At 44.9% G+C, this 12799-nt stretch overlaps 1 protein-coding gene across 6 annotated transcripts in view; it reads right to left on the bottom strand.

Annotated features, from left to right (window-relative positions):
• PLCH2 (phospholipase C eta 2) overlaps window positions 1–12799 on the bottom strand; it is a 323217-nt gene that overhangs the window by 54451 nt on the left and 255967 nt on the right. For all 6 annotated transcript variants that reach the window (XM_030537215.1, XM_030537214.1, XM_030537218.1 and 3 more), the window contains 3 exons: window positions 7878–8081; window positions 6099–6219; window positions 2535–2706 (listed from right to left, as the gene is read on the bottom strand). In XM_030537215.1, coding sequence (XP_030393075.1) covers window positions 2535–2706; window positions 6099–6219; window positions 7878–8081 — 497 coding nt within the window. The remainder of the gene's footprint in view (window positions 1–2534; window positions 2707–6098; window positions 6220–7877; window positions 8082–12799) is intronic.

Genomic DNA, 12799 nt, shown 5'->3' with positions numbered 1-12799 from the left:
AAGGATTCCACAGAGATGCTGAATTTAGCTGTAGTCAAAGAGTTATTTATCTAGACAGGTAAAACCTACTTTAAGCAGCGACTATTTATAGTGCCTTAAGGAAGAGTCAGATGGATCAGCCCTGGCTTTGAAAAGAACTAGGGACCAAATACAAACACTCCTTTCAACCAGGCAATGGATGCGACTGTGCACATTGTCATCCGGCTGCACAGGTAAGCTCTATGTCCATGCACGAGGGGCGAAGTATGGCGGGGGGGGGGAGAAGCAGTCCTACTTTGGGAAGTGGTTGGCCTAGGTGCCTCAGTGGGTGAGAGATAGAGCCAGGAGCTGACCCCAGAGCTCTTCTCTGGCTCTAACATTGCTTAGACCACAAACCTTCCCTTCAATGAAGCCTTCAGTCTGAAATTGCATCCATACAACAAACTTGTGCAAGGCAACAGCTTGGGCAGTAAGTCACAAGGGACAACTATCAGCTTTACACTGTATGATTTACCACCTAAGATTCTCTTTCAGAAATGGCGTCAGAGGTAGTCACAATCACGGATCTCCCCCTTTTCTGCATCCCACCCCTCCACACATAGGTGACCCTTAACAGATCAGATCACTCGGAGCCTTCCTCAGCAAGAGAAAACACATCCCTTCTCCCACACATGAGTTCCTCTGAGGGGTACCCAGGTACTCCTTAAGCTACAGTGAGCAAAGGACAGAAGTTTGACCCTGGCGTTCCAATGAAGCCACAAGACCTGCCAAATTAGCACCCTTCCCTTTCATCTGGACTGTAAGAAAGCACCTACAATAGACCTAAAAGTTTAAGACATTTCCAAAATGAGCCGGAACGGCTGTGGAGGTAAGGAAAACTGTTTACATGGAAAACGCCTCATTGAAAGTTTCATGTCAGTGACTGCATTACTGAGCCAATAGATAACACAGGCTCCCTGAAACAGCTACACTGCTTTACACTTAACAGAGAACAGCTCTTATATTACGTCAGCCTGAGGGGCCGTTCATGCCAGTTAGGAACATATCCCTCTCAATGAGACATTAGCATTAAAGGCACTTATGTGCTCCTCCCCCAAGGAAGCAGAAAAGATATCAGCCAGAGTCTTGGTGCAAGAAAACACTCTTGCAAACAATTTGTTAAAATAATTTACAGCATGAGCAGGTGCAGTGAACCAGGATTGTAAATCCTATAACCTTGTCACCTCTTATTTATTTCCCCCCCACCAAAAGATACCCAGAGGCATCAGAGTCGACATCACAAACTACCGGCCTGAAAAATGCTCACTCGTATAAAACACAAACACACACATACAGGTGACATCTTCCACTTCACAGAAGAGCAACTTAATATCCAAGCGAGAAACTGTGATGTTTTGTGCAAATGTAAAATGAATACAGGAAACCTCAAGCCTACAGTGAGAGCCAGCCAGACACATTTACCTTAATTTGGGTTATAAAAACAGAACCTCCTAGTTGAGTTGAGTGAACGATGCTCTGATCACCACCCTACCATAGCAAAGGCAGCAGGGAGTGCAAGAACAGAGCAACAGGCACTCAATTACCCACTGATAAAAGGTGATGGGGAGGGTGCAAAGGGATGGTATGACAAGCACATTCAAGTCCTTCTTCCTACCGTCCCCATTAGCTGTGTTTCATCTGGATCATCACCTGGGTTTTTACCAGCCTTAGAAGTGAGAAAAGCTGTATCATGTATTATGAGTAGAGCTGGCTGAACTTTTCCAAATTGCAATTTTCTGTTGACACTTTTTGGCTGAAATTTCAGTTTTCAAAACTGCAAAAAATAATTCAACAAAAAGTTGACAAATTTTTCAGGAATGTCTGGCTGTAGGTGCTATGTCAGGGGAAGTTCTCTTCAGCCAGAGCTACACTAAAAATAAAAAACAAACCTCCCCCCCGGAGATTGCTCTTCAGCCCCACCTGAGACGGCGTGATGGACATTTTTCCACACCCTTTATACAGCTGGCAGGTCCTTCCCACACAGCCTGGTTGCAAAAATGTTGGTGGTTCAGCTGCAGCGGAGAGCTATTTTCGAAGCGCACTCACTCCAAAGACAGTGCCCACGGAGCTTCCCTAGGCACCGCCGTGAGAAACGTCAGCTTTGAGCCTCTCCCCAGTCATCGGACAGTAAATCAGCTCCAGTTATGGACACAGCCATCGTCTGACGGTGAGCCTAATATCACAGTCTCTTGGGACATCTGTGCCCATTTTCAGTCCTTCCCAGTGCTAGGAACTACCCCTGCCAGGTGCTGAGCTTCTCCCACAATCCAAACCCAAGAGTGTGGCTCAGAATCCAAACCCGGACCCCAGTGTGAATAATGGCTACTCGTTCTAGAGAGAGGAACCAAAATCCCAGGTGGAATTTTGAGCAATTTGAAATCTGGATCCAAGTTCTGTGACTTGAGAGCACCTCTAATGAGCTGATTTAAGTGAAGTTGCAAGGGGTTCATAACCCAAAAAGAGCTTAAAACCACCAAAGAAGAGAACTAGAGAGCAAACACAAGCAGGTCTTTTACCTTCACTAATATCTTTCCTTTAAGACTTTCTGGGGAAGGCAGTTTGGTGGAATCCTCATTGCGCACTGAAGACAGGTCCAGCTTGTCCCCTAGGATTTCGATCAGATACTGAGCCATCTTCTTCTGCTGAAGAACGCTGCAGTGGTTCTCAATGGATAAAACAACAGGATACCTGGAAAAGAAGCAACCAGGAAACATCATCTGCACAGTCAGCTTTTTATAGAGCTGATGGAGAAAGAACCATTTAAATCCAACCAGTTCAGCAGCTCAGTCTGACTAGGGACAGTTACTGATACTCTTATGGGATTGATTCAGCCAACCAGGGTACAGGGTAGTGTCCTGTTACAGATCCAAAACTAATTGCAACCTCTCAGCATATCTTGGTTTTCATGTCTGGGAATAACGTTTGCCTATGTGCTTCTCACAAAATGGTTCCATGGAGACTGTTCCTGGATTTGAGAGAATAAAAGCACTATAGAAAGTGTTACGTTTAATAGTCACTCATCTAGAGATTTTCATCCATAAATCTACAGGTGCTTTTACCAAGGAAAGTCAGCATCATTATCCTGTATTGGGAAATTGAGGCAGTGAGCAGTAAAGTGACTTGCCCAAGCTTTTCTAAATGCCAGACCTGCATCCTATTCACTTGACCACACTACTAATCATCATACACTTTGGTACAAAGTCATTTTTACTTGTTTTTTTAGGTTTGCAACAAACAATTTCATTTCATTTGTTAAAAAATCAAAATTATTTTCAGTCGGTATTCCGGACCCCAAAGGATTCTTCTATTACAGTGGTTCCCAAACTGGGGTTCGTGAACCCCTGGAGGGTTTGCGAAATGTTACAGGGGGTTCTCAGGAAGCAATTCCCTAATGGCGGACAGAGCTGTCCCTAGGGATCCTGGGCAGCACAGAGTCAGAAGCACGGAGCCCCTGCTTTTATAATTTATACTCAGGTGAAGGAGAAAATCCCTGGAAATATTCATTTTTAGGAGGGGGTTCGCGAGACTTGACATTATAGTGAAAGGGGTTCACAGGTTGTTAAAGTTTGGGAACACTGTTCTATTAAAATGCTTACCACTCATCTGGTCTCTAACAGCCTCACTTTACTCATAGCATATTTCATTGTCTGACAATTGCATAATAGCGACAGGAGTCATAAGTAGCTTGTTGACAAGTACACAGGCAAATTCTAATGGTGCCTTATTCATGATCACGGCAGGGCTCCAGACCCATTTAAAAAAAACAGATATGAATCACTCTTCCAAAGACAAGACATTCAGAGGTGATAAACAGTGAGATGGAAAGTCCCATAAAAATGATGGCAGCTCGATAAACAGAGTATGAAATACCACCCAATTTATCCAGCACAGACATTCTCAGGTCTTATAATCAGCCACCTCACTATAGAAATGGAAAGTGGGCAAACCAGAGCCAACAGACACTATTTATATGACACCATTCATTTGGATGTTCTTGGGGATGCATGCTTCTGCTAACAGATCAGTGATCTTTGGAGCAGTTTAAATCAGTGAGAGTATTTCTATGGACTTCAATGGGCTTTGGACCATGTCTAGAGTTCTTCCATTTTTTTCCAAACTGGAAATACAGACAGAAGGTTTAGGATTTGGAAAGATTAAGTCCAGACTGCTCCCAAACGGGAACAGCATCAAAGATATGTGGACCACCTACAACAGCACATTGTTACTTGGAGAGCAGGACTCAGTTTGAAGCTAAACTCTAGATTATTGTTAAGTAAAGACCACCAAAAAGAAACATACACACAAGTGGAACTACTGCCAAAACAAGTTCATTATCAAGGTCTAACAACCTAGACAGCATCCTGTAAAGGGCACATCTTGGAAGGCCATCAATTTCCAGCATTATTTTTCATTTTCAGCATCTATTTTTGGGTCCTTCTGGCTGAGGCTAGGAAATCACACTGCACTCCTTAGAACTCGTCAAGGAGAATTCATAGAATTTTGAAACCAAGGTGATCGGCACTATATATAAACCAAAGCCAGATGGATTCCTGTTTAGCTTACAGGTGACATGATTCTGGGACAAGTGCAGAATCCAACACACAAAGGGATTTTTTTTAAAGTGTGATTTCTGAAAGTAACGCAGATGGTGGGATACAAGTGTCTGCTCTATCACCTAGCACCTCAAAGCACTGCATTAGAAGGAGAAATTACATTTTGACCTGGACAAAAAACACACAGGACAAACCCCCAGACTGGTAGTTAATTTGACCTTAGAGCTTTTGCCAAAAGCTTGCATCTTAGTTTGATTTTGCACCAGTCTGTACTGTCCTAGGAGATTTGCACTGGGGAGGAAAAGACCCATAAATCCCAATGCCTTTGCTTTTCTCTGGAAAGCCAACTGTTGGTCCTTACTAACAAATAAATAAAACATAAATAATTAATGGTAACAAGGTCCCAGTTACCCCCCAAAGAGGTATCTTTCCTTAATGGCACTAGGAGTTACCAGCATTTTAAAGGCATTTTGGAAGCTAACTTTGTTGCCTTCTGTTCTTTTGTATCCCAAAACCCTCTTGCAAACAGCTGGGATTTTTCAAGACACCAGCATGTATAGTAACGTTGCTTTAGCTGAGATGTCAGGAACAGCTTAGCTCTATTAAGGATAGCTGACTGGCTTCAGGGCACACTTAGGGACCTAAATCAATGCTCAATGAAGTCAACAGTGATTTCAATTGACCTCAGTGAGCTCTGGCTCAGATTATCAGACCCTTAAAATCCCTAGTAGAGCTGGCCAGCACCTGTTTGACAAAACTTCATTTAGACAAAGCCCAAATGTTTTGGAGAGCGGGTTGTTCTGACAGGAAGGTTTTTGGGAGGGAAGGAAGAAAGCCAAAGAGTCTCTCTCATATTTTAGCCTAGTGGTTTGGGCACTGGCCTGGGAGGTTGGAGACCCCAGTTCAACTCTCCCTGCTCACTCTGAATCAGATAGATGCAGGATGCAAAACTCTACTCTGAATCAGGTAGAGTAAGGATTTATAAACCAGGTTTCTCACAGCCCAGGTCTAACCCCCACATGACAGAGAGACACACCAGCACATAAAACTGCCTTCCTGAACCAAAAAGCTTGGGCTTTCATCAGAAAATGGACATTCTGACACTATTCTGTTTTGCAGACATGTTAGAAAGGTCTGGCTTCCCTTCCAGCGTCGAATGAAAACAAGATTTGAAAGCTCCAAAACCTGCTGCCAAATGGAATCAGCACCCACGGGCCTGCTCTAAAAAGTACTGAGTAAGGGCTAGTATCAGCAGGAACCTCCTCCCCTAATGCTCTCTCCACTGAGGCACATCATGCCCTCCACTGAAAAGACAAAGATCTGTGGCTGGTGGTATATGGGATACGGCTGAAAACATCCACTGCCTATAAGCTGAACACCATGAACAACGTACTGGGGAAGAAACATGGCACTGCAAACACTGGCACTTCTGCAGAAGTGTGCTACCTAAATCAGCTGCCTAAACAGGGATCTAGGACCATGCAGCCAGGGGATACCACAGGAGGTAGCAGCAGGCTGGGTACGTACTCATTCCTGATGAAGGCATATTTGTTGATGGTTTCAATCACATCTTTGAAGAGTATCTTGGAGGTGAGGGTGTATCCATGGTGGACAATTGGCTCGCCGTCTGGCCCGTCCCAGCAGTCAACTGCAGAGGGGAAACAAAGGTCTCATTTATCTTTCAATCTTAGGATCGTAGATCATACTCCAGGGGTGTCCAAACCATGGCTCGCAAGCTGCATGCGTCTCTTTTACAGTTAAAGTGCGGCTCGCGGAGCCCCCCATGCTCTCCCTGTTCTCCACTTAAAAGACGGTGTGTGTGGGGGAGGCCTGGGACCTCTGCCTTGCAACAAGGTGGTGGGATAGGGCCTTCTACCCAGTGAGGAGGGGGGTCTCAGGGCTTCAGCCCCACGCAGCACTCCTCCCCGGGCTCAGGGCTTTTGCAGGAGCAGGGCTGAAACCCTGAGCCTCAGCAGGTGCACCCCAGCTCTTGAACCTCTGAAGATTATCATATGCAGTTCAGCATGTTTGGCCACCCCTGTTATAACACATAATTCAGACAGACAGACAGACTCAAACCCATTAAAAAGAGAGCCAGAGATTTTCCTGGTACTGGGCGCATCTTGCCAAACAGCATAACCACCCATTACAGTAGCGTCATCCTGCCAAGAGTGACTTGGGGCCACGCCTCTGCGAAAGGTGCTGAGAACCTGCAAGCCAGCCATAGCACCTGCCCCCACCGTCTCGCAGCTGAGTGCGGGCTTGCCTCCCCCCCACCACCTCATGCGTGTCTCTCCCTATAGATCGCTGAGCAGTTTCCTCTGCAGGCACTTGCTTGCCATGAAATTCTGTTGTGAACAGATGACCCAGATCCCTTCAGCTGAGAAAGCCCCAAGCAAAAAAGATGTTCTTTTGTGAGTGCGGAGGAATATCTTCCTGGGGAAAGATATTAAAGCATAAAAATCCCATTCGAATTCAGCACTAGAATAGAGAGCAGATTCTCAGCAGAGCTCCTCAGGGTAGCAGTAATGCCAAGATCTAAGCACCTCCGTCCCTCCCGTGAATTTTCCCTATCCTTAGACACATCTACAGGCATATTTCCATGTAATGTTTCATTCCCCTGAAAATGTGTTACCACATCCACAGACCTCGACCTGAGCAGGCTGCCAGGCTTACTTCCTGGAGACTGACCCTCTATATAGTGGTCAAGACCTTGGAGACAGGGACAACATGGGTACTGCTACCTAGAGGATAGTAAGCTAATAGACTCCACGACTGATTCCCCAACAACAAAGAACAGACCCACTGCGGAGTGCAAGGGCTGTCACAATGTTTTCATAGCTTGATGCCCTTTTCCATACCTGGGACTCCCTCCAACTGAGCCACAAGGCTGCAAATCCCTGGCTAGTATGTATGTGCACCAATGCCCTGTATGAGAGGGAATCAGAATGGCTCAACCATACATCACAAGCCCTAGGCAGCAAATGGAGAACTAGCACAGAATAGCTTTGGAAAAAGAGCCTTCTCCCTTAAAAGATGGATTCATAATTTTTTATGAGTATAAACAACAACACTGACCTCAAGCCTCTTCCTACTGCTGTGTCATGGAAAGCGTACCAGCGAGGAGGCCATAAATACTGCTGTCATAGAACCCCTGTCTTGCCATTGCTTATACAGGAAATGCACATTGTGCAAAACCTTTCCCCCAGCCCGTCTACTTTGTTCTCATGATTCTTATCCTAAAAGACAAGACACACAAACTATGGAGCCTCCTGATTACCTCACAGTTATTCCCTCTGTCTTTACCTTCCACGCAGCGGCAGCCAGACTGCAGCACCCAGGCGTACATGTCCACCCTAGACTGAGACATCAGCTGATCCCCCATGAGGTAGGTGTTATGGGAAGAGGTGATGAAGTAGTGGCTCAAAGGCTGGGTCATGTCCTGGTTCACCTGGTAGTGTTCTGGATTGAAGATGTCCCCCGATGGGCTCCGTGTGTAATTGGTGAAGCCTGTAGGAAAAACCGATAGGCCAGCATCAGCATTTGTTGTTCTGTTTGAGAGCAGAACGTGAATCAGAGATTGCTCCATATAAATTCTCCCTTATCTACATTCTTCCTCTTTCCCAACACAAACCAGTCTGACACAAACACCTCTGCACCCCATCTGCTGTGAAACAGTCTGAACATCAAATTCTCACGAGAGCAGTGGTGAGTTTTCCTTTTACAGGATGGAGGATTTGGACTCTTTCCATGTCTAACGGGCTCATTGAGACTCAAGAAAAAGCAAGCAGAGAAACTGGGAGGCCAAGATCACCTAATTTCATAGTTCAAAATCAGCAATCAGAGAGAAGCCACAGTCATACAGCTGTCAAAGTCCTTTTGAATTATGCAATCTAAACCTCGGCCACTGACCATTTTGGCAGCCTATCAGCTTCGGCTCCATGAAGACAACATTTCTACAGCCATCAGGCCAATGACCCCCAAATGGCAACACCAAGTGGTTCCAATCCCCTGCCCTGGGGAAAAACCAGCCCCAGTTTAAGAGAACTCCTGGTTATGTTGGTATCCAAGATGATGGTACAGAAGCAAAACCAAGACGCTCTGCATCTGACGAAGTGGGTATTCACCCACGAAAGCTCATGCTCCAAAACGTCTGTTAGTCTATAAGGTGCCACAGGATTCTTTGCTGCTTTTACAAGATGCTCTGGTTCTTTTCCTACATGATGCCTTTCAGAAACCCTTACTTTCCTTTGCAAAATGACAGCTTACTGATGGGAATTACTCAGCCTATGGGTCTGTACAAACAATGAGACAAATGCACCCACTTGAAGAGCAATCATGTCTGCATTTATAATGTGTAAATGAAAAGGTTATTCATGCTTTTCTGCTCCCTCTGTGTTTATTCCCAATGTCCACTGTTATTCCTGGAGGTCACCAGAGATGATGCTGCGAAGCTGCTAACCCCAGAGGAAAGGAACTACACTGCAGACAGATTGTTAGGTAGAGTCGCTAGGCCTTCCTTCTCCTAAAACCCCACTGAACAGGCTTTTTAAATACTCCATTTTGAGGTCAAGAGCGTATCAGGATGCAATAAAGGAATGAACATTTATACTGATAAGAAGAACATTCAGAGTTTCAAGAGCAACGATTTTAAGACACATTTTGGAAGGAATATAAACCTCTCTACTTCAGGGCTTGATTCCTATTGGGAAACTTTCTTCAGGGATAAGTGATCCCATAAGTCCCAATACAGGGTTTCTTGCACCTTCTGTGGAGCATGTGGTGTGGGTCACAGTTGGAGTCAGGATACTACACGAGACAGACCTCAATCCTCGGATCCATTTGATTCAGCCTGGTTGTACCTACGAATGTTGTTTTACTCCCCTCAGTGAGATTTGAACAACAGCTCAGAACGGTCTCACTCGCATATCCCTCTGCACTCCTAGAAGGGTAACATGTTCCTCTTGCCGTCTTTCACATACCTAGAAATTGCCAAACTAGACTAGACCCAAGGTCCATCTAGTTCAATATCCTGCTCCAGGTGTGGCCAGTACCAGATGTTTCAGAAGAAGGTGCAAAGAAACCCTGCAGTACCATATATGGGGTAAACTGTCCCGTACATTAGGTCTCATCCTGGTCTCTAATAATTAGGGATTGACTTAAACCCTGAAGCAGGAGGTGAAATATCTCTTCCAAACAATTTTCAAATTAATTGGAATAACTCTGGCCAAGGGGATTAGAATCAGGATGGAGATCTTTTCTCCAAAAGGTAGCCAGTCCAGGTTAGGTGTTACTAACCTGATTCAGCTCAGGTTAGGTGTTACTATTAGACTTAGAATGTAAATTCTTCTGGGCAAATACAGTCTTTTTGTTACATGTCTGCACAGCACCTAGTATCATAGGGCCCTAGCATCTCGATGCTAGAAAAATATAAGCAATATATCATAACAGCAGCGACAGGATAGGTGGCCTATGTGACACAAAGTTAGCTGGGCAACAGAACTGGAAGCCATGTGAAAGTAATCTGGTTTTATGTCACAGTATTAATTCAGACCAGGTTCATTAAGGCTTGTGTACTTTGGCCCACAGTTTTGCTCATCATTCATGACAGAGTGTGTCCAGGTTCCATTTGAGAGACTAATCCTAATTCCTACCGATCAACTGGGTTATCTCCACGACTGACTTCTCACAATTAATGTCCTCTACGGACAGTATGTGCCACAACTGACTTGTGATCTCCAATACTCCAATATAGTAGCAGGCAGCTCTATGGAGATTTAATTAGACTAGAAAAGCTGACCCAAATGTCAGATTTGGAAGTGAAAGACTGAAAGAAAAATCCGAGTTACAGAACTCCTAAGTATATTACTATATTAAGAATCTGAAACTTATCTGGCACGGTCACAAATGCTAGCATTCCATCCAGAGCAGCGGATGCTTTCTCTCTGGCAAAAGTACTATAAAGCTACAAACAGTTGATAATTGGTCTTAAATACAGGTCCCGACACAACACACAAGTCCATAAGCCTTCCATCAGCCTGTCCTAATATTCCTTTTACTTTTCAATTGCGGCTTCTGTATCTCTTCAGCTTTCTGATGCTGCTTGGTCTAGCTCAGGGGTTATAGACTCATAGACTCATAGACTCTAGGACTGGAAGGGACCTCGAGAGGTCATCGAGTCCAGTCCCCTGCCCTCATGGCAGGACCAAATACTGTCTAGACCATCCCCGATAGACATTTATCTAACCTACTCTTAAATATCTCCAGCGATGGAGATTCCACAACTTCCCTAGGCAATCTATTCCAGTGTTTGACTACCCTGACAGTTAGGAACTTTTTCCTAATGTCCAGCCTAAATCTCCCTTGCTGCAGTTTAAGCCCATTGCTTCTTGTTCTATCATTGGAGGCTAAGGTGAACAAGTTTTCTCCCTCCTCCTGATGACACCCTTTTAGATACCTGAAAACTGCTATCATGTCCCCTCTCAGTCTTCTCTTTTCCAAACTAAACAAACCCAATTCCTTCAGCCTTCCTTCATACGTCATGTTCTCAAGACCTTTAATCATTCTTGTTGCTCTTCTCTGGACCCTCTCCAATTTCTCTACATCTTTCTTGAAATGCTGGACACAATACTCCAGTTGAGGCCTAACCAGCGAGTTGACCACCTTTCAGAAGTGATGTGCTGAGTCTTCATTTATTCACTCTGATTTATAGTTTCGTGTGCCAGTAAAACATTTTAACGTTTTTAGAAGGTCTCTCTCTCTAAGTCTATAATATATAACTAAACTATTGTTGTATGTAAAGTAAATAAGGTTTTAAAAATGTTTAAGAAGCTTCATTTAAAATTAAATTAAAATGCAGAGACCCCTGGACCGGTGGCCAGGACCCCAGCAGTGTGAGTGTCACTGAAAATCAGCTCGTGTGCCATAGCTTGCCTACCCATGGTCTAGCTATATCCTAATGTTCCCAACAGTGCTGCTCTTTGACTTTGTGTCTATGCTTGGACTGTGACAGATTTGTCAGTTTTGTTGCTGTAACCTTCGGAGCAAGCAGTCCTTAAATGTATTTTTGAATTCACCTAGAAGGTCTGCAGTTTAAAAAAACAAAAAAATTAAAAACCAAACCCCAGCATAGACAGAACTCAAAACTGGCACATGGCTAGAGTCTGATCATTAGTTTTGAGGATGTGTTGTTTAGAGTTTGTTTACTGCCTAGATTTGATGATTCAGGTTCATTTTATTAAACAGATGCTGGCCAAGGGTTGAGCAGATGGAAGCCTCTGGAGAACTCTGCGTATCAGTGAGATGAGTTTCGGGGACAGTAGTCTCATCCCAGTCCCTTGGGGACATGACAAACCCACACTACTACTTGGCACATTCAGAGCCCCCCCAAGCCAGGAATTAGATATTGAGAGAGCAGTGTTGCATGTCAGGAGTAAGGGTCATATGAGATTGTCTGGACCAAACCTTGTCCCCCTAACTTAGCAAATCCAGTGTGGGTTCACTCCACAAAGAGAGGCAGGATTTGAGGACCCATCTCTCAGGGGCTGCTGGCGTCCTGCACACTACAGAGTGCTCTTTCACAGGTGTTCCCTGCATCAGTGCCTGCAGTATGAAGGTTTCTGGTTGGTTGAGCCATGATTACATAGATGTACTGGCCATTCTCCTATAAGCAGAGGGAGAGTAACAGCTGCAGGGGTTACTGTCATCCATGCAGACAGGCTCCAATGCCCGTCCACAGCCTCCAACATGAATGGATTCCTCTCTTTCCTCCAACTCCCATGAGAGCCTTCCCGAGAAAGTCTCAGCACCCAACCCATCTGGCATGGCTGTGCATTGGTTCTTGGTCTCCCCTTCAGTAGGAGGGCAGCATGCCTGGCTCCTGCAGACAGACACTTTAATCCCTAACTTTAACAGGCCACCATGTTTCCACATGTGCACACTGACAAGAAAGAGGCCAGCACATTACTGTCTGTATCTTTATCAAGCTTGCAGGTCGCAGAAACACTGTGGATTCAGCACCATGCCACTCGTTAGCAGGACTAGGCACAGAGATGCTACCTGAAGAATTAGCTTCCCAAAGCGATGGAATCTTTGTTGATCATGCAGACTCCTCACCTTGAAGGACACTGCACAATGATCCATGGCATCTTCTGTCCCTTTTCAGAGCTAGGGGGGAAGAAGGGACCGGAGAAGTAGCTTTGGGACACTGATTTTCTCCAATAGTTGAA

This window comes from Gopherus evgoodei, chromosome 18 (assembly GCF_007399415.2).
Source record: "Gopherus evgoodei ecotype Sinaloan lineage chromosome 18, rGopEvg1_v1.p, whole genome shotgun sequence".
NCBI classification, from domain to species: Eukaryota; Metazoa; Chordata; order Testudines; family Testudinidae; genus Gopherus; species Gopherus evgoodei.
The sequence above is the reverse complement of the archived record's forward strand: the minus strand, read 5'-3'. Positions and strand labels throughout refer to the sequence as shown.